Below are 23,583 nucleotides of genomic sequence, written 5' to 3' on the forward strand. Positions count from 1 at the left end.
CGCCCTTTGAAATTTCAGAATTATATTGCTCTGCGCGGGGAGGAATATCTTCCACCCGGCATATATCCTTCTTCTCCTCTGTTTTGCGAGTTAAAGATATGCACTGTCGCTAAATTGTTTGTAATAAAATCTGATCTTTCCCAGGGAATTATTCAATATGTCTTTGAGAACACCCTTTTCTCGGGATCCTTTTCATGGCAAAAAAATTGACAAAAGGCTCTAGCTTCCACGCTTCGCGCGGAGTTATTATTATTTTAATTTCCTCCATTGTATTCTTTTTTTGTGCGTAATTCACAATCAGTTTTAAAACAAGGTTCAAAATCACAATATAGTCAACTGAATTGGAGCTGATATACTAGAGACAAGAGAGACGGCTCCTTTTCATTTTAATTTATGAAACATCGAAAGCTTCGCGCGGGAGGGGGAAACTCCCCCTCCCTCCACCCACCCCCTAGGGAGCGCGCTTCGCGTGCATTTACCGCCCCCTCCAAAATGAAATCCTGGCTACGCGGTTGACAGTAATCTCGGTAAATTCAGTATTTTCCGTATCTCAGTAAAGTCAGTATTTTCCGTATTTCCGTAAAGTCAGTATTTTCCGTACTCTCACTAATTCTCCCAGTCAGTACTTCTGCTTTTCCGACCAGGCGTACTTGTAAATAGTAGCGTAAGCGTCAATAACGACAAGCAGGAAGCGAGGCATTCAGTTCTTTTAGCTTTACTGAGGAGCAATCAAGCTCATCCTGACGCAGCAGGTTCCATTATAAATTGAACAGAATTTCGTTCTGAATCCTCTTATACTACCAAGCATATCGCCTGGCTCACAACCGAGCATGGAGCTCGATCATGCTCAACAACTCAGGAGGGAGATTGTCAGGCCGTAAAATTTAATCATCTTTTAAAACTAGTTAAATTCATGAAATAAATCTTTTCAACAACAGCTATGGTGATTTTCACTACTATTTATACCCGAACAGTGAAGAACAATTCAAGATACATAACTAACATAAACATACAGTTGTAAACATCGTTATTTCTCAGCAAATAGTGCTTACATACATATTAAAGAAAATTACAAACGATTACTGAACTTCCCTATACAACTATATACATTGATTAAAAATTATTCTACGCTCATCAGCGTTCCAAAACCATGCTAAACATTAAATAAACGTTTCATATTTTAAACTTATATACATTTATATATATATATATATACAGTATATATATATATATATATATATATATATATATATATATATATATATATATATATATATATATATATATATATATATATATATATATATATATATATATATATATATATATATATATATAAATGCATATATATATATATATACACACACACAATTGTGCTCAAAAGTTAGTGAAACCCACCACAAAATGCACTCCTTTATGTTGAGTGTTGAATGTAGGCAATAACACTACAATATTCGGTGAGCCCACAGAAACAAGCTTTATTGAATGTAATATTTCATCGTCTGACTTTACAATAAAAATATCTAAAACATAGTAGAACTTGAACACTTTGAATATTCACATTTTCTGGTACCATCTTTTAAGCACCACTGCACGTATAAATGTTTATTTTTATATAAATACTAGTATCACACTATTCATCAACATTAAATAGCGCATCCCCCTTTATTTCTATTTTTTTGGGGGGGTGTATTTGATTATTGTTGAATGCAAAGCCCTAATGCATGTAGGGTCAAAAGTGATCGATTCGAATTAGCCAGAATGAAGAATTAGTTTCGGGGAAGTTCGTGAGGGAAATAAATAAAACAATGTAAAGATGACTTTTATATTTACCCTTCAAATGTATAGCAGACAACTAGCAGGCTTGAATATACCTCACTTAAATTTAAAATATAGCATCAATGTTATATTATATTAGGGTTTGGTTTTCAATACTTAACTGCCAACTTGTCTTCAGGCCCATTCACATTTCTTATGTTTAAGTAAAGGATGTAGTTGGGATCAGTCTTTCTCGAGTTGGTTGGTCGACAACACTCTGATTCCCTACTGAAACATGTTACGTGCCCTCCTTGTGACTCTGACCAGGATAATGATGAAGGTAGACAAATCGCTGCCGATCATGGAAAATTGACCTTTGTCGAGGTACATGGACGGAGGCATCGAAGCCCCCATAATAGGTAGATCTTGACCAAGTCGAGTTTACAGATTGGCAGTGAAAATGTTGATGGTGACATCTCTGGTGACGCCTACCTTCTGAAGAATTCTCTAATGACACGTCGGTATGTGCGATTAGCTGCGGCATAGCAGAAAGGGTTCAAAAGACTGTTTACGTATACCCAGAAGAAACTCACCTGAAACGACACAAAACACGCAGCTTTTACGTATAAGTCTGTATGAGCAATCATTTCCGTATGGCCAGAGGCGTTCTTTATTTTATTTATACGTAGTATTTCGTGGATACATCAAGAGTCATTTTACCAATGTAATATTCTTTTCAGCCTTAGAAAGGTATAACAAAACAAACCAGCTGCCATACTTATCAATTTAGAAAAATGTAATAAAAGCGTCTAGCGTCCTTTGGCAAGGCGTTAATCCACACTTTGCCACTCTCGACCCAGGTGCTAAATGGGTACCCGGTAGGATGCGAAAGATATTGTATGTTTGATTTTGCCAGCGCCATAATGTGGCTGCGATGAATGCAAGGAATGCTCCCCAGGGAGTGGAAATTGTGCACTTTTCGTGCTTGATTGAAATGAATCCAATGACCGGGGTAATAATATGCTGTAACGCGCTTTGGGCCATTCTGGGAAAAGCGCTTTATAAAAATTGGCTATTATTATTATTATTAAAAAAAACATAAAAAACTATTTGCAAACATACTTATCGTCCTCTCTGTTTATTAGAAGAAAAGACATCACTATACGCCATTTTCAAAGAAGTATATTCTAGACTGATTAATTCAACAGGAAATATACACACTGCCCTTAAGTTTAGGAACATCTTCAATATTCATATGAATTTTCAGATTATAGTTTATTCTTGGCATTGGATTGTTTTGTCAAGAAAGTTGATCTATTGAATAGTAAGTATTATGAAAAACGAAATCACAACAGAAATGTGCTCAGACCAATATGATAATATGACCTGGAGGGGGAATTGCCAGATATTTCATTTGAGTCACTCTTATTGGCCCAAATAGAAATCCAATTTTCAGGTTTGCTATTGAAAGTGTTAAAAAATAATGGACAATGCAACTGGAGGCAACCTATTCACGATTGCATCACACAAATTACATAGTAGGCATATAGCATTTTTGCGAGTGAAAGTTGTTCCCTTTGTAAACTGGCAGTCACTACAAAGAATTGCTATCAAAGAGATTAGCTGCAGTTTAAGTCAGATTCTGCATGGTATTAACTCTATTAGCCAAGAATATATAGATATATCAATTTCTATAAGGATACTCTACAACACTTTTTCCTACTTTAGATGGTGAAGATCGGTGGGGGGTGTCTCAGTCACCATTTACAAGGTCTCACACATAACATACGAACTTGAGATAGAGTCATATAATTATTGATCCTTTGGTGTTTCTTCTTGCTAATTCCGTATGATAAGAGCTTATATTAATGGCCCGTCATTTTGGCCCTGTGGATATTACCTGACAGAATTTTCCAGTCTCTAAGTCAACGGTCATAACATATTATGGTGGCCCTGAAGGGACATCGCATATAGAACAAATTGCGAATATTCACGACGAAATTCACGACGAAATTGGCGACGTCGTGAATTTCGTCGCCAATTTCGTCGTGAATATTCCACTGATCTGTCCATTATGCGATGCCATGCGATGTCCCTTCAGGGCCACCATACATAATGGCTTTGGCCATACCTCATACAAATTTGCATACATGCAGATCGGTTTACATTACTTCTATCGTTCACGGACCAAATTTCATGATCACAGCATGTAATAATGGTAAATAAACTAAAATCTCTACCAATGTATATCAGTATCACAGTCATTCCCAAACATTGAAGGGGTGTACATATTGAGATTTTGAATTATACAAATGATAAATTACCGTTCGAAAAGAATGTGAGATTATTATATGTTTGGCGTTACCTGCATGTGCCTGAAAGGCGAAAAGCGAACTGAATCACTACGACCCGCAGGTCTCTCTCATAACGGGGGGGGGGGGGGTGCAGGTGGACCACTACACCGGGGTTCCCCTAATCTTATACTAATAGTGCAGTGGGTTCTTAACGTGCTAAGGTGGCGACTCTCCTCTACACGGGGCCTCCATTAACGTCCTATCCGAGGGACTGAGTGTTTTCCGTTGTAACATAGCCAGCATCTATGAAACATGGGAGAGACGTTTACACACAACGCACTGGCTTCAGTCATCCGCCCGGGTTGAACTCGAGCCCATGATCTTTGGTCCGACGTGCAGACGCGTTACCGTGTTAGGAGCCAACACCGCTCTCTAAAAAAGACAGTGATATTTCGTTTTCAAACTATAACTTGAAAGCTAAATCCAATGAAAATATTTTATACAGTATCTGTAAGAGAATAGAAATAGGACAACTAAATTGTACAAACTTGGTACGAAATCCAAGGAACTAGAGTGAGTTGATTATAAGCCGGGAACTGATAAGACAGTAAAAAGGAAAGGAGAATTCATATTATCAAGCTAAGACTGAGAGAGATCAACCCAGTCATTAACCAAAGCCATTTCTCCCATTTGTTTTTACCCTGTATTTCGATAATGAGTAAAGAGGCTGATTTTGTAAGAAGTATGGATGAAAGCTGTAAAACCTCGATGTACCTGACATTCAAACACCTCATTCGGATTCTGTAATAAATGTAATTTGAAACTTCGCTTTTATCTCTGACAGTGTTCAAATATTCATGATGCGGATTTTAACATTTCTAATGGTATTTTTATTCTAATAGGTCTGATACAAGATAGAAACTACACCCAGGCATTTTTCGTGTTTATATAGTGAGGTCCTTCCACTCCTTTCATTTGCTTTTGTAACAAAGTTTGTTGAAGAAACTGATAAAACTTTCTCTACCACTTGGTTATGAAATGCCGGATCCCCCTCTGGCTGACTAAATATACAATATTAATGACTATAAGATCAGTAGCGTAGCTAGGATTTTTTTCCTGGGGGCACTGGGGGTCGTTGCTTTTTAATGGGGGCCAACAATTTTTTTTCTGTGTGTGTATGTGTCACTTATAGCTTTAGTCTTATAAAAACAATATAAATGTAAAATAATCCCATAAGCTTATATAAAAAAGTGACAGCGTGAAGCGCGCGCTCTTTTTAACTTTTATGCATTTGGCCCTGAAAATTATAGATAATTACTGCGAACACCATGCAAGCGCGAGCAGAAATTTTAAATAAACGTTCTGGCCTGATCGAAAATGGATCTGTTAAGAACTGTTTGCTATATTACCCATGAAGACGATACATATTTCAACAATTAAATAATGCGAACGCGAAGTTCCGACCTTGAAAAAAATGGTCATTCTAAGCACTTTTTGTAATCCTTATAGGGACAGGTTTTTCACTAAACAATAATTGATGCGACATACTAAATTGAAGGGGGCACGTGCCCCCAGCTCCCCCCCCCCCGTAGCTACGCCCCTGTATAAGATGTAGCTTTCCTGCCCCCTCAACCTGTTTTCTAATACTTGGAACAGTATTGACAATATCTATGAATTAATAATCATGATGCTGATCAAGATGCATAGGGGTATCAAGTTGTCATGATATTTTATCGTGTTGTCACCTTGCTACACCATGGTGTAGCAGAAAACAGCTAATCCGATTATATCAATTCCTAATTCCTTTAATTCCATTTAAAACCCCGATGAATTTGCAAAAAGAAAATAATCTGGGATATTGTATAGAATAGTTGATGATTTTCACTTTTTAACAAAAAAGATAAAATCTCTTAATTTTTTAATAAATGATGATGTAGGATTGGGTCCATCTACATTGAAGTAAGAAATTTACCCATGAGAACGAGATTTTTTGCATTTTTTTTTGCAGATTACCATTTAAAATTCACACAACAAGCTTATTTTTACATGGTGGGAAAACAGAAAGCAATTCATATTGTTCAAAAGGCAACTTAAAATATATACACGATTTCAGGGGTTCATATGATAATCAAGTATTGAGAGAAAAGATTCGGAAAAAAATATTTGGGTATATTGATTCAACAAGTGACCTATCATGGACGTGACAGGTAGACTCAATCGCCAAAAGGCCAATTCGTTCTTTAAATTTTTGTATAGATACCAAACCTGGTGAATATAAAGTCTGGACGTATTTTGTGCTTTGCTTTCATACAGTGTCTATTCGACTATATACAGTGCGTCCCACAAAAACGAAACCGAGATTTATCGATGATTTATCATAACTTAATCACAAATACAATAGGCAAATGACCTACCATTGTAAAGCTTAGAATCTCCTCTTTGATCTGAAATTACTTAGATTATTTCCCATTCACGCATGAGTGAGCAAAAACAATTTGAAAAGGGGATACCAAAAAGTCATTTGGCGGGCTGTATCTGGGTTTCAAAAAGAAAACCACATTATGTAAAAAGTTCAATATCTGCTCTTTAATTTGATATCTCAATTACAGAAAATGGTCAAGAAATGACAAAGTTCTAGTTATTTGAAATAAGGCTTGAATTTCAATAATTTCATAGAATGAAGAGGTTTTACAGGCTAGCGTTCAAACTCACTCGACACTCCGTTTTGTTGACGATCAGCCATGCATTCTTTTGTTAACCATGCGATAGCTTCTGTGGGAAACTGGTAAAAACACATTTTATTGAATGAAATTATGGAAATACAAGCATTGTTTCGAGAGAACATAACTTGTTTACTTCTTGACCATTTTTTTTGATTAAGGCATCAAATAAAAGGGCAGATACTGAACTATTTAGGCATGTGATTTTCTTTTTGAAATTCAGATACCCCCGCCAAATGAGTTTTGACGCTTTACATTGGTAGGTCATTTGTCTATTGTATTATGATAAATCGTCGCTTAATTTCGGTTTCGTTTTTTTCTGGGACGCACTGTATAATGCAGCTTGTGATGGATACGCCCGAGAACACACGTTGGATGTAATGAACTTGAAAATGCAGGATTACTCCATGTAGAGCAAAGGGCTAATTAACTAGTATTGCCCCACGCGCATAAAAGATTTAGATTTAGATTTATTTATTTCCGTTCAACATTTTTTCAACATACAATCAAAGTAACAATACATATTCTATATAATAGATAATACAGACAAATGAATGACATTTCGTAACAAATGTTGAATATAAATTAAACAAAACTACAATTTGTTGCAGTAATTTTATCAATGAAAAGAAACAAGAAATGGACGAGGGACTTGCCACGAAAAGCAAAAGCTTGTAAAGAAGGCAAAATATTCTATTCGGACACATTAGATCATTACATAGCCAATGATGTTACCCGTGTATCGATCATCCATAAGTACGAGGTACGATACCAGAAATTTCAATTTTGTATTAGCAAAACGTGAAGGTCATACAGGGAACATTTTTTTTATTACAGTTTCATCCGATATTGGAATTATCTTCCTAATCGAGTCAAAGCCGTTAAATTTTTCCTCACTTTAGGAGTACACTAAAGAAATACCTAAACCTGGAATCAACTATCAAGAACAGCATTACATTTTGTGCTTTGGTTTTTCAGTATACGTTAAAATATAAAGTAGATCATTGTTGTTTGCTATTAATTGATTTGATAGATAGTTTTGACGTTTTACCATGTTCTTTTACTTGTCGTAGTTATTACGAGGACCGACCTCTTAAGATCTTCTCCGAGGGACCTGGTAATGAGGATTAATGCCTTACCCCCGCTCTACCGAAAATTTCATCAAAATCGGACGAAAAATAAGAAAGTTATGACATCTTAAAATTTCGCTCAATTTCACAAAACAGTTATCATGGTTATATGCACATCCTGGTCGGTATGCAAATTGGCAGACTGATGATATCATCCACTCACTATCTCTTTTGTATTTTATTATATGAAATATGAAATATTCTAATTTTCGCCTCCTTGTCAAGTGAAACCAAGTTTTATTTCTCCCTGAACATGTGGAATTACCATTATTTTAACAGTTTATGTTAAGTTAAGTTGGTCCTTATTTACAAATTTGTAAAAATTGAAATATTGTATTATTCAAACAATAAAAAACAAAAGAAATAGTGAGTGACGGACATCATCGACTCTCTGATTTGCATATCGCTGAGTTGTGCTTTTAACTGTTTTGTGAAAAATAAGCGAAACTTTAAAAATGCCATAACTTTCTTATTTTACCTCCGATTTCGATAAAATTTGCAGCATTATGTTTGTTTGATTTTTCTGTATTGATTCAAATCAACAATTTTCTTGATTTGTAATGTGCGTGTGTTCGGATAACCTCTTTGATGAATTTTTTTCAAGGATTACCTAAATTGGCGGAGACATCTCGAGAACTTTGTGATGGAGTAATAACTAACAAAGAATGCCTAGAAATTTTAAAAGAATTGAAACATAACAAATCACCTGGAAATGACGGTCTTTCTTCGGAGTTTTACAACACTTATTTGGCCGGATATTGGAGATTTAGTAAAAGATGCTTTAAATGAGGCATATTGCTCCGCTTAGTCCTCACCTCTTTATTTTGTGTATTGAAGTAATGGCTCATAAATTACGAAAAGATAATCTGATTGAAGGAATTAAATTTGAAGAAATTGAATTAGCTCTTTATGCATATGACATGAGAATTTTTGCTCGTAATGTACAATCAGTGGTTAAGCTAAAAGTTCTATTTGCAGATTTTGAAAATCTTTCTGGATTAAAAATCAATAATGACAAAACTAAAGTATTAAAATTAGGTTCATGCCAACATTTGCATTATGACTTCTCCTTCGGCGAGATCTTGGATTTTCTTAAAGTTTTAGGAGTATTTTTCACCTTAGATGAACATAAGAAAGAAGATATAAATTACAAAGAAATCTTAAGCAAAATTAAAACACTCTTGAACTTTTGGAAGCTAAGGGATATAACGCTCATGGGGAAAATTCAACTATTGAAGGTGCATATCTATTCTAAAGTCCTCTTCCGAGCGTCTCTTACTCCTGTTCCTAAGTGGGTTTATGAATCATTGGATGAATTAACTTTTGATTTTTTATGGAAAGGTAAGAAAGACAAAATTAATAGAAATACAATGTTTTTAGACTATAAGCAAGGAGGATTAAAGATGTTAAACTTCCCTGTACAGGTAAAGGCACAGCGAATAATGTGGATTAAAAGACTTTTAAATAAAGATGAAGATATGAAATGGAAACGGTACTTTAATTTTGCCACTAAACATTTGGGTGGAGATTTGTTATTTTCATGTGACTATATACCAAGTTTATTGAAAGTAACAGCTTCCAAATTTTACATGGAGTTATTAGAAGAGTGGGTAAATATAAGACATATTAGAAGTACAGAGTTTGGGAAAGTGGTGATTTTTAATAATAAGCTTATTCGATATAAAGGGAGTTGTATATTTGATAAGATTCTATACGATAAAGGGGTTTATAGACTGCATCATATTTTGGATAATAACGGTAAACTAAAATGTGATACACATTTTCTCAATTTGAATTTAGATGCAAATGATGTTGAAAAGATTAAGCATATTTATGCCTGTTTACCTGTTAGTTGGAAGAACAATATTGAAATAAATGCTAAGCATAACTCTGGAATCGATTTCAATTTGGGTAAGAAAACGACTAATTTGATGTATTTAAAATCAAAAGAAATATACGAACAGCTGTTATATAAAAATGAAATTAAACCTATTTTTGACAGAATTAGAACGAATTATGATCTTACCAATAAGGAAATAGAAGGTATATTTTTAAGACTAAGATATTGCACACTGAATAGTCGATTAAGGGAGTTCCAGTATAGACTCTTGCATAATATTTTATACACTAACCACCACCTTTTCCGTTTTGGTCTTATTTCGACCAATTTATGCTCATTTTGTGAAAAGGAAGAAGAAACGTATGAACATCTATTTTATACTTGTGAATTTTCAAAATCACTATGGGATCTATGTGCAAGAAGTTTAAATTTTGAAATAAATCAATTCAGTTGGCAGGAAATTCTTTTCGGGAAGCAGGAGAAAAGTAAAGGTAAATATCAATTAATTAATCATGTCTTGATTTTAGTTAAATATCTTATTTACAAAAACCGAGAATTTAAAAAAAACTCCTTCATTGATTGAAATAAAAATAGTATTAGGGGGATCCAAGTGAATAAAAGAAATTAGCAACAAAGAGGGGGACTCTTACAATCCATTTCTCTAAATGAGAAAACTTAAATATTAGACCATGTATTGGAGCCCAGAGCCAGTTCTCCACCGGATAGGGGATGGGGGTGTTTAAGGGAGGGTGGGGGGGGGGTAATGACAAAGGCTGAGTTTGTGTTTGAATTTACTTGGGTGAAGAGGCCGAGGAGATGGGTCAAAATATATATGCTGATGGCTTCAATTCGTTTAGGATTTATTAATGATTTATTTTTTTTGGGGGGGAAAATTTCTCTTATGTTTTTTTTTTCTCTTATGTTTTTTATTTGACACTGGAAAAAAATCAATATGTTGGAATTTTCTGTAGAAGTTTCTTCTTGATGCATATAATTATCATCAATGTTATTTATAATTATGTATTGGAAGATGTCTGACATTGTGTCTTATTGTAACATTCATGAAAATATTATGTTTCAAAGTTCTATTTGTTATATATATTTTATTTTGTTTATGAATTGAAGGTGTCAAAAACTACTCAGTACAAAAAAAAAATTCTGGGGTGGACTTGACCTTTAAGAACGATGGGTTGCTTCCAACTCAATGAGCGAATTCAAGTCACATGCATGAAAATAAATCTTTTTGGAAGTAGTATTTGTCAGAGCAAATGAATAATTAAAGGTGAATTTAATAAATTCTAATGATGTACTTGGGCATCAAACCAGACACAGAGACAGTGTACATTTACGCGTGCGCGCCCGGGACACACACCAGGGGCGGCGAAAACGTATTTTCGTGGGGGGGGGGGGCAAAGCCAAAAACGACACTTATAATTAGGTCAAATGGGCATCTTGGATAATTTCACCATGAGATTATCATATGGGAATTAGTTGTGAGTTTTATGATAATTCAGTTAAGCAAAGCTATTTTGAAGTTATTTCTGATTGATAAGAGATATATTTAGGATCATTCGCGAGCGAGCGGTTCGGAAAATAATTCAAATCTGAAGTTGTAAAACTCGCTTTTAGTGAATTAGTTCTGATAAAAGGGCATCATTGTCAGATGTTGCAAGCGCGACTCGCGAGCTCAAACTTTTGGAATTATGTAATAAGACATAAAATCAAACATTCCGAGCAGTTTTTGTAATCATGAAAAAAAGTATCTTACTAAAGAGTTAATGTGAATCGCGAGCTGAAATTTAAATGTACTGACCAGAAAAGTAACCCGTTAAGGACTGCATATAGCGACTCATTACTGGGATTGCATATCGCACTAATTGAATTATGCAAGCGCGATATTCGAGCAACCAATTTCGCATACATTCGTAATTCCGAAGGTTCGTTAATCCGAAAACGAAATGAGGCTCGTAATTCCGAAGGTTCGATAATCCGAAAACGAAATGAGGTTCGTAATTCTGAAGGTTCGTTAATCCGAAAACGAAATGAGGTTCGTAATTCCGAAGGTTCGTTAATCCGAAAACGAAATGAGGTTCGTAATTCCGAAGGTTCGTAAATCCGAAAACGAAATAAGGTTCGTTAATCCGAAAACTAAATAAGGTTCGTATTTCCGAAAATGAAATTAATTCATTTTGGTAACAAGAACGGTGCTGTTCTTGCAAGATAATAGGATATTATGCAATGATAAACTAACGAACGATGATATATGTGAGTGTTGTGGCCAAAGCATGTATCGATTTAAGAATAGGCGCCCGGATCAAACATACGCTTAATTTCGATTTTATCTGAGCAAATGCTGCCCAAGCAAATGGTTTAAAGATGCAGCTGGGGGATTAAACGTGTTGGTCGTTTGCGAGTAACCTCCAGATAATAATATTTATATTGGAGGGGATGTCATTTTTAATAAGAGCTTCTCCTAAAAATTAATCTAAAATGTATACTTTAAATGAAGTATTGATTTTGAAAAAAAAAAGGAATCTCCCATTTTGGAAAAATAGCATTTCCCTGTTATTTCTTTAGGTGTACAAGTGCCCCCTGCTACCCCCCCCCCGGCGGATCCAACTTTCGCCAATGGGGGGGGGGCGAATTTTTTTCACCCATAATTTCCCGGATCGGCACGGCTTTAAAGTTGATTTTTTGTTTGTTTGTTACTTTGAAAGGGTATTTCTAATAGCCAATAATTATTATAAAAATAAAGTAAATATGTAATAACATCATAAGCCCTTGTTAAATAATGCAAGCGCGAAGCGCGAGCTATAGTTTTCGTTGAAATTGGGGATGTCATTCTTTATAAGAGCTTCTGCTAGTAATAAAAATAAAAACAATGCCTTGGTAAATAATACCAATGTTATTATTATGTCTCATTAGGCCTACATGAAATTTCCAAAAGTTTGAGCTCGTGATTCGCTCGCAACATCTTACAATAATGCCCTTTTAACACTAATTAAGTCCATTGACCAAAAAGCGAGTTTTATAACTTCGGATTTGATTTTTTTTCCAAACCGCTTGCTTGCGAAAAATAACACCTAGATATATATGTTATCAATCAGAAATCAATTAAAAAACTTTGCTCAACTTAATTACTACAAAACACACAACTTCTTTACAAAGATGATATTGGTTAAAATATCCGTTTGCACCAAAATGCCCTTTTTGGCATATAAGTGCACTTAAATCAATACATGCTTTGGCCACAACACACAATTATATCATCGTTTGTTAGTTTATCATTGCAAAATATTCTGTTATCTTGCAAGAACAGCACCGTTCTTGTTACCAAAATGAATTAATATCATTTTCGGAAATACGAACCTTATTTAATTTTCGGATTAACGAACCTTATTTCGTTTTCGGACTAACGAACCTTCGGATTAACGAACCTTTTATTTCGTTTTCGGACTAACGAACCTTCGAAATAACGAACCCTATTTCGTTTTCGGAACAACGAACCTTATTTCGTTTTCGGATTAACGAACCTTCGGAACAACGAACCTTATTTCGTTTTCGGATTATCGAACCTTCGGAACAACGAACCTTATTTCGTTTTCGGAATTACGCCACAAATGTTCGGATTAACAAACCCTTTTTCGTTTTCGGATTAACGAACATCGAGGTATAGGCAATTAACGTGTTTCGGAATTACGAACCTTCGGAATAAAGAACCTTCGGAATTACGAACCTTCGGAATTGTGAAGTGTAACCGAAAATTTATGATATTCCAACCTGAAAACTGGACATTCTAATCATTTTATATATGCAGGAACAGAATCAGTAGCTTACTAAACAATTATTGGTACAAACATGAACGCGAGCCAAAAATGATATTTCAACCTTGAAACTGGACATTCTATAAGCTTTCTTGTAACCATTAACAAGGATGGGTATCTTACTCTTAACGATCAAGGGCGCCGGAAGCGGGGGGGCAGGGGGGGGGGCACTTTTATTTTGGGGGGGCAAAACGAGATTTTGCCCCCCCCCCCAACGTGCCCCCTGAAAGATGAAAAATGATAAATTATTTAAGGACAAAAGTAAATGAAGGCACTTTTCTGCATGAAAATTGTCATTTCCATTGTCAAAAATGAAAAAATTTTGCCCCTGACGGGGCAAATACATTATCATAGTAAGCCTCGCGTCTTTTGACGAACAGTTCCTCTGTGAAACATAGCTTTGATAAGCCCCTTTTCCATCTTATTACAGTGTGATAACGTTTAACCTTTTAATGAATGCATTTCAGACTAAAAGCGAATGGCAAATTGATAGTGGTCCACCAATGATTAGGTATGATGCTGGCTGTGTCGTCTAACAAACGCGCGGTCGCCCAGAAACGCTCAGACCGGACCCGATATAACTCACGCGCGTGAACACTAGTCATGCTAGTTACTCGAGCAAGATATGGAATCTATGTCATAGCTATCAAGCCCAGAAACCATAACATCTCGAGAAACTTGTTTCAATTATTTCATTTTCAACTAAATTTAAATTTAGTTAATACAGTGATAACAAGAAAGCGGTGTTGGAACGCGTCTGCCCGTCGAAGTCGAACCAAAGATCGTAGGTTCGAGTCCACCTACCTGGGCGGATGACTGAAGTCAGTGCGTTGTGTGTAAATTTCTCTCCCATGTTTCATAGATGCAGGCTATGTTACAATGGAAAACACTCCGTCCCTCGGATAGGACGTTAAATGGAGGCCCCGTGTAGAGGAGAGTCACCACCTTTGCACGTTAAGAACCCACTGCACTATTCGTATAAGAGTGGGATGAAACCCCGGTGTCGAGGTCCACCTGCACCCCCCCCCCCCCCCCTCCAATCAGTTATATCGGGAGGAGAGACCTGTGGATCATAGTGATTCAGTTCGCTTTTCGCCTCCCAGGCACAGGTGACGCCAAACAAATAATAATAACAATTCAGTGCCCTAAAGAAAATACCAAGGTCATTTCAACTCAATATAGACATGTTATCAGAAAATTACACTCAGAATAATCATGTGTAGAGGATTATAATTTATAATTTGTAAAAATGGTGAATCCCACTCGAAAGCAACTTAGCGATAATGTTTGGACATGAACAAAATAAAACCATCTGTGAAAGTGTCTTCTTGACCAGAAGATATTATCCGAGATATGAATAAAAATGTAAATAATATAAAAGAAAAAATAAGCGTTACAGTAGTGCTCTACTATAAAAAAAAATCTTAAGATATTTTCACAGCCCCGTATTTCCTCTATCCCTTTTCATTGGCATGATTGGAAGGCGTTTTGTCTGATACTATTTCAGCTCATATATAGCACTTATGTATTTTAGATTCCAAAACTTATTCCCATTACCTGTTACTAGTCAGATCGAGATGGCAGCTATGTTCTCTAGTTCATCCCAGCTTTTGTTATTCATGGACGTTTGCAAAAAAAAAAAAAAAACAACCCGGGAGTGGGTGGGGCTGCAAGACCTAAATTTTCGAAGAAACGTATGAGCGAGGGGATTTGTGATGGGGGAGCTTTTGCATTTTCTAGAATGAAATTGAAGGATTTCGTGCACACTTTTGGTGAATTTTTTTAATTTTGCCCTCTCGATCGGCGGCCCCCGGCTGCGTACGGTCATGTTTGTCATCTTAAAGTCTTTAAAAGGCCTATATTACACTGGTTTGAAACAATTTCGTTTGCAATAAGGCTCGTAATTTGCTGGAACTGCGACCCTGGTCACGAAGAAACACCAGGCTGGGTCAGAAGGGCCGGCCGGCCGGAGGAAACAGAAGGAGCAAAAAGAACTCCAAGACTGCTTAATTCTCAAGAAATTTATTTTTGAATGCACTTAGAAACGCAACTTTTATACTCCATTTTACACAAAATCCTTACCGTGGGGGGGGGGGGGGTCCCATAGCCTCTCCCCTCGATCTCGGTATCTCACGTTGTCAAAAATATTGTGCCCCCTTCGGGATTTTGCCCCCCCAAAACTGAAAGTGTTCCGGCGCGCCTGTTAACGATTGATACGAGCGCGAACCGGGAGCCAAAAACTTTGTGATAATCTAACCTAAATGTATCGTTTTACTTCAAATGGGATATTTCATTATGAAAGGGAGGCACATTTCATTTTGAAAAATGGCATTTTTTCATACGGGAAATGTTTTTGGGCCAAGCGTTTTGTTCTAGGGCGGCGGAACAGTGGGCAGGGGACACCCCCCGTTCAGTCGCCCTTGTTTTAAACTGATTGTTATAGGTGTGGACCAATCGCATCCCTTTTTAGGGGGCTATACATGACATAAAGGGGAAATTTTTGACATTTATTATTTAAAAAAATCGTAATAGATAGAGTTTGACAGGTTTTTAAAATATTTATGATATTTCACTTCATTTGTCTTTTCTTATCTTTCATTTCTCCTTCTTTCTTGGTCGTAAAACCAAACTCCACGTCTTTACATCAGCGTGTGTGTGGGTGTATGGGGATTCTCAGACCGAAGTTATAAGTATATTTTGTGCCTTCCAGTTGTTTCACATCATGAACTGAAGTTAGAAACTAACAATAATTAGGTGTAATTCAAAAGGGTGATAAATTTAATAAACGAGTTACACCCCATGCATGAGATTGGTTGCGGGAGGGGTAAATTTTAAAATGATAATAATAATAATAACAGCTGAATTTATGAAGCGCTTTTTGCCAGAGGATACAAAGCGCTGCTATTATTACCCCGGCTTTAGCTCGAGCTACCATCACCGGTGCTCAGTGCATGCAAGGACTCTTTACTCCTGCCGGGTACCCATTCACCTCACCTGGGTCGAGTGCAATACAGTGTGGATAAATTTATTGCTGAAGGAAAATACGCCATGACTACGATTCGAACCCACGACCCTCTGTTTTAAAGGCAAGAGTCCGAACCACAAGCCCACGACGCACATTATGATAATGTCATAAAAACATAAACATGAATATGTTTTATTTCATCTTGCATCTATTTATTTCTCTATCCATCTTTTTGCAACAGTTTCCGAAAAACAACTGTTTCTTTCATATATGAGAAAAACAATACATGCGTAAATATACAATAAACATCACTACCATCATCATAATAATCATGATTATCATTATTATCAAAATGATAATAATAATAATAATGATATGATAATAATAGTAATCCCCTATCCACCTGAAAGATTGTGGGATCGTCCCCCCCCCCCCCCGATCGACACCATGGTGCTAAGTCTATTATTTCTTTCTTTTACTGCGAACAGTTCTGTTTATACGTACGTAAAGTATTTTGTAAATATATATTTTTATATGTATGTATTATATCCAAGGTCCCATGGATACGAAGACCGCTTCTTATCGGTGAGTCAGCTACCCTGACAAAATATCAACAATAAATAGTAAATAAATGAATGAATGAATAAATAAATAATTTCATTATCCAAAGGCACAAATACCTATGTACCAACGGAAATAGTCACAAGGTGGTTACAATGGCTGCTGTGATATACCATGACTTTGAACTTCCCTTCACCAGTGTTCTCCCAAATCAACACCACCTTACTTTTGGAGTGATAGGGATCCGATGTGAGCTTCTATCTCAGTCGGGTGAGCTGGTATGCCAAGTTTCCGTAATGGCATAACTCCTACCGACTGTTCCGAGACAGCTCGGGTCACCATTCGCATAATTCGCAAAAATACCTTACATTGACAAATGATTTTCATCATGATCATTTAATAAATTAAATACTATATTTTCCCACTATCAGTTTGAAAAATATTGAATGCGATATTATTGTGGTCCTTAATTATTGCACATTTTCTTTAAAAAATCATAATTAAGATTTTTCTTCTTCTTGCCTAAAGTTTCATTTATTGTATACGCCATACGACATGGTTATATATTTTGCGCTCTGGGAATAATTGATATTGCGTTATTATGGTTTTTAAAATATATTTGTGTTCCTATGCAGTATCTAAAGCATTGTTTTATAATCTATTTAGAACAAAATAATGATAATTTCTATTTTCTTTGGTAAAACAGAGTTGTTCTTAACTTCCTTAAGTTGATGAATCACATTTTATCAAAATTTTCTGTTGATATTTTTTTCATATTAAAATGTCATCCCCCTCTCTCTCTCTTAGTTTGTCGATAACATTCCCAGTGGCGGATCAAGCTAGGAGCACATCCGGCCCGTGCCCACCCCCCCCCCTCATTGAGAGGAACAAAAATGTTTTATTTTTAAAGGAGAATATGTAGATAAATACGCAAGTATGGATTTTTTGGTAAAAGTTTTCCTGGACCAAAATAACCTCAATTTAGTGGTAGTGAACTTGGGCTTGTCAATAAATATTCTTATGTACAAAATTCCCCCTTTTTTGATAATCCTGGATCCGCCCCTGATCATTTCAACCCTCTTCTCTCAATATTGTGTGAGGTTCTTTATTCGAGTTAATCATCTTATACTTCCATAAAATCATGTAATTACACTTAATTAGATACTCACGTGGTACACACTTTCCACGTTGCAGTTCTTTCCACAGATATTTTCTATGAATACAAAGATTACCCATGGTGACCATGATACAACCAGAGCTAGCACGATGAATGATAAAGTACGAACGGCTTTTCGGTTTTCTTCAGACGGCTTTGACATCGAGAGGCCTTCTGTTGATGCAGCTCTCCCATCACTAGCTGGCTCTTTTAACTGCATTTTGTTTTGAGCAGTGTAAACTCTTTGTTCCGAGGCTGAATAAGTTTGTGATTGTGTAGTGGGCGTATCGACATCGCAATCTGCATCTTCTTTATCATTCCGCCCATGTGACGAATGTCCTTGTTCAATGAATTCGTCGGATATTGCGAGTGATTCTCTTGTAAAAACGGTTTCATTTTCACTGCCAAATGAGCAAACGCTAAGATCCTTTCGATTTGCAGAGTCCATATTTTCAGTTGATTCACTATTCAACTGACCGATTTTAGGTGCATCGTTGAGATCCGGCTTGCATCCTGGATGGCTCTCAATCTGAACTGGATCAATATCTTCTGTCGAGCAAACTGGATTAAGAGTCCCTCTTTCAACGGAACCGCTAACATCCATAGAAGACAGAATGCTAAGTTTGGTCTCATTTTCTCGAGGTCGACCCAAATCTGTGAGTGAAAGCCGACTAGTGCTCATTTTATCCGACATCCGGTTAGAATTTCGACTCCTAATAATTTTATAGATGGCGATGCAATAGGAGGCTAAAATCACAAGAGGAATCAGGTAGAGAAAAAAGGGTGTGACGAAATTAAACGGAAATTCTCCACGCTTTCCTGTGTAACAGTTTTCGTTTCTGCCTTGCTTCCGAAAGAGAACAAACCAAGTCCACAAGACAATTGGAATCAGATAAGTTGTGAGTATCACTATAATAGCACGACAAGGAGACTTTCTCCTGAGATGTGTTAAGGGATCAGCTAAAGATTTGTAACGATCGATGGCAATGACCACCACTGATAGCACGGAAACGTGGACAAAAACATGATCGATGATGGAGAAAATAAGACAAGCCATGGGACCAAACGGCCACCGACCACGGAAAAACTCAATAGAGTATATGGGCATGTTGATGGCGCCAATTGTAAGATCAGAAAACGCCATGCTACAAATGAAATAATTGAAGTACGTGCGAAGACGACGAGTCTTCCAAAATGCTATGAGTATGAGGGCATTCCCAGTGACAGTAGGAATGATCAAGAACACCATTGCGACACCAAGAATCACATCAAGTCTAGTGGGACCTCCGTATTCATCTTCAATTGGTTTGTTTGTTGTAGTCAATGATGGTGATGTTAAGTAGAAATCTTGAGTGAGGTATGTTATATTGTCGACATCAAAATCGTACTGAGTGGTATGAAGTGCATCTTCCGTTACAAAAACGGTGGTGGTTAAATCCATCATGAAATGCAGTTTCACTCTGAAAACAATTTGAGGAGTTTAACGAGATTTAACAATTTAACGAGACACTCTTTCTTTGCCGGTCTTCGGGAAAGTAATGATTGTGAGTCCGGACATCGCAGACTGGCAAGGCAGGCAACAATTTTATCCGATCGTCTTTCCTCTCCATGACGTAATGACGTGATGTCATTTTCCTAAAGGGAATACTTTTATTTTTGTTATATCTTTTTCCTCAGCAATCATATCAGATAGCCAATCGTTATGTATGCTTATTTTACATGGCTAGATTTTGCACGAGGGCCGGGACAAGCGATTCTGTTAAAAAAGTTGTTTTTGTCTCTTCCAAAACTGAAATGTCAAATATAACAATGAATTGAGGAAAAACAACTACACGCCCCCAAGAGCATGAATATTGATTTAATGTATCACGCATTTCCAATGTTCATATTATATCCCCGAATAAACACAATTTCATTTCATTTTATTATCTTACTGTTTTTTAAATGTATGTATTATATATATATATATGTATACATATATACATATATATATATATATATATATATATATATATATATATATATATATATATATATATAAATGTGTAAAGTTATACATGTACAACAGCTTTTGGCAACTCTTTTTTATTTAAATATTGTAAAGAAATGGATGAAGAGAACAATGGTAGGCGTAGCTTAAATCAAGGTTCCCCAGAGCTATCTACATTTTTTCGGCATCACCAATTTTTCCAAAGGGTAGATAGCTCTGGGGAACCTTGATTTAAGCTACGCCTACCATTGTTCTCTTCATCCATTTCTTTACTATATATATATATATATATATATATATATATAATATATCGCGTTACTTGTTACGGTTTGATCTTTCGCTTGAATCCCCTGAGATCTAATTGCCCATCAATCAAAAATTCCAATTAGGCCAAACGGATACTTCACAATCAAGATTACGTTTAATGATACTTTTACTGATAATTGGACACGATGATGAATATGTCCTCGCATGAAATGAAAAATAAAAAATAAAACACAGATTTATAGGGACACCAGATGAAAGTGAGAATTAAGTGAAACATTTGGAAATGAAACGGGTGAGTTTTACAATTGAGACATCCCACATGTTAGTCGCAGTACCAAATGGACGATGTCTACATCAAAAGCAACCTGCCAACATTCAAAAGCTCATAACTTTCTATTCGCTCATTTCATTTCTTTGAGTTTTCTGTTTTCACACAAGAATTTGGCCTTATCGTCTGACCATCGAGCTATTAACATTATCAGTGACGTACCGTGGGTCACGGCATTGGGTGGGGGGGGGGCAACAGCAAAAATTTTGATTCACTTGGTGAGCGCGCGAAGCGCGCTCAGTTGTCAGGTATACTGACCTAATAGAGGCAGTTTAAGGAAGCACTCATTGTAATCATGATACGCATTTCAGCAATCGAATAATGCGAGCGCGAAGCGCGAGCTGAAAATTTTCGATATTTAGACTTAAAAGGGGACATTATAATCGATTTTGTAATCATGATACGTACCTGTCTCGCAAATTAGTGCGAGCGCGAAGCGCGAGCCAAAATTTTTGTATATATATATGTATATTGACCCCAAAAAGGGAGATCTTAAGGACTATGTTTTAGGAATCACTTAATAGTATACATATCTCACCATAGTCATCCAATGCGAGTGCCAAGCACTTGCTGATTTTCTTAGAATTACATGTAAACACTTGTGAAGCATTTGTAGTCATTGTAATCATGAATAACATACGCATCTCACTAATCAAATATTGCGAGCGCGAAGCGCGAGCTGAAAATTTAGGAAATTCAGATCTGAAGAGGAACATTTTAAGGCTTTTTTGTAGGAATTCACGAAACCATACATATTTTACTAACCAAATGATGCGAGCGCAGACAGATGTTTCAATCAGGTGGTTTCAATATTGCTTAATTAACTGTATTATTCCAACGAATTTGTATTTGTGCAAAATCCAAGCTAAATCAAGTAGTACTTGTACTTTCTGTACCTCCCAAGTTGAAACTATTGAACATCTGTTCTTTGAATGCCACTTAGTTAAAAAAGTATGGGCATACTTTGAAAGGAGACTGTTTGAAAGATGCAAATTAGTATTAAAATTAACCATGGAAAATGTTCTTTTTGGAATTATTCCCATTAAGTAAAATAGGGCCTTAAATACACTGATTATTTGGATAAAATGGATGATATATAAAATCAAATTAGCTGGAATTCGTCTTATGCCACAGAAAATCCTCAACGAGTTAAAGAATTATTTTTTGTACGAAAAAGCTTTTTCATGTGAAAATATGCAGCAAGCATCTTTTGAAAAGTGTTGGTCAAATTTTATTAATCTTTTCGACTAATGTCGAAAAGATTTCCAACGGTTTGCGAGATACAATTTTGCATCTTTATCTCTCGTTCTCTACATAAATTAAAGCTATGTTTTTGCTTTTGGTACTGTAAATGATTCATTTTATAATAAGACTGTATTATCAGCTTTTGTTGTAATACTGTTAAACACTCACTATCTGATTATTTTTGTACATTGACTGAAAACAAATGTAAACTGAAGCCATATTGATTGTGAAAGCAGATGTACATGTAAAGTGATTGTTTATTGAATAGAACACCGTACTGTGGGTGAAAAAGAAATTGAAAAAAAAAAATGATGCGAGCGCGAAGCACGAACTGAAATTTTGTATATATTGACCCCAAACAGGATTTTTTTAAAGGAATCCAATAAGAGTATATATATCTCACCATAGTCATATAATGCGAGTGCCAAGCGCTTGCTGATTTTGTTAGAATTACATCTGAACACATGAAGCACTTTTAGTAGTCATTGTAATCATGATTACCATACGTATCTCATTAATCAAATATTGCGAGCGCGAAGCGCGAGCTGAAAATTTAGAAAATTCAGACCTGAAATGAGGCTTCTAATGCTTGTTTGTAGGAATTCACTAAGACCATACGTATTTTACTAACCAAAGGATGCGAGCACGAAGTGCGATCTGAAAATTTTTGATATTTAGATCAGAAAACGTGACATTTTAAGGACTGATTTTAGGAATGCACGGAGAGCAGACATATCTCACTATTCAACTGATGCGAACGTAATCACGAACAGGAAATGTTTTATATTAAGACCTGAACATGGGGCAATCACTTTAAGTAGTCATGAAAAAGAAGCGTATGTCACTACATAAAACAATAATATATTTGGTGTATAGTGACTTGAAACGGGATAGTTTCGTACAACATTTTTACATATATCTCTTTTAACAGACAATGCAAGCACCAGGAGCAATGACAATATAGGCCCTGAGCAAATTGTGTTTCATAAAGTTATGATAAAAATGTTTCCTGTGTAATATAACATAACATAATTAAAATATAATATACCATTATAATGAATAATACTTTCTTCTTTCCCACTACGTTCCTCTTCCTTTCTCCCTCTTTTTCACCTTTTCCCCGTTTTTTTTGTCAGCCGATGGGGGGGGGGCACGTGCCCCCATGCATCCCCCCGTTACGCCACTGAACATCATTATTCTGTGTTGATAGCTCCATGGACACCGTTTTTTTTTTAAAGTTGATTTATCACACACTAATTAACAGAGTTGCAAGAAAGGCACTTTGCGGGAAAAGGCGCAGACCGAGTATTGGACCTTTCACTCGCCACCGCGCCTGCGCAGGCCCGCAGCAGGTGGTATTAGGGGTGCAATTCAAGTTGAACCTCGCGAGTAGTCATTTTTTTTCAATTTCAATTTATTTTATTTTCAACAGAATAAAGTAAAGTGGTTGAAATAATTACAATTAATTTATACAGACAATCTAAATTAAGGCATGTACAATATAT

At 36.1% G+C, this 23,583-nt stretch overlaps 1 protein-coding gene across 1 annotated transcript; it reads right to left on the reverse strand.

Annotated features, from left to right (window-relative positions):
- Window positions 1-1,457: 1,457 nt before the first annotated feature.
- On the reverse strand, window positions 1,458-19,960 carry LOC121410511 (muscarinic acetylcholine receptor M5-like). Its single transcript, XM_041602657.1, has 2 exons — window positions 18,262-19,960; window positions 1,458-2,351 (listed from the first exon to the last, which is right to left on the reverse strand). The coding sequence occupies exons 1-2, from the start codon at window positions 19,690-19,692 to the stop codon at window positions 2,247-2,249; spliced, it is 1,536 nt and encodes a 511-aa protein (XP_041458591.1). The 5' UTR covers window positions 19,693-19,960; the 3' UTR covers window positions 1,458-2,246.
- Window positions 19,961-23,583: the final 3,623 nt, after the last annotated feature.

This window comes from Lytechinus variegatus, chromosome 3 (assembly GCF_018143015.1).
Source record: "Lytechinus variegatus isolate NC3 chromosome 3, Lvar_3.0, whole genome shotgun sequence".
Classification (NCBI taxonomy): Eukaryota; Metazoa; Echinodermata; class Echinoidea; order Temnopleuroida; family Toxopneustidae; genus Lytechinus; species Lytechinus variegatus.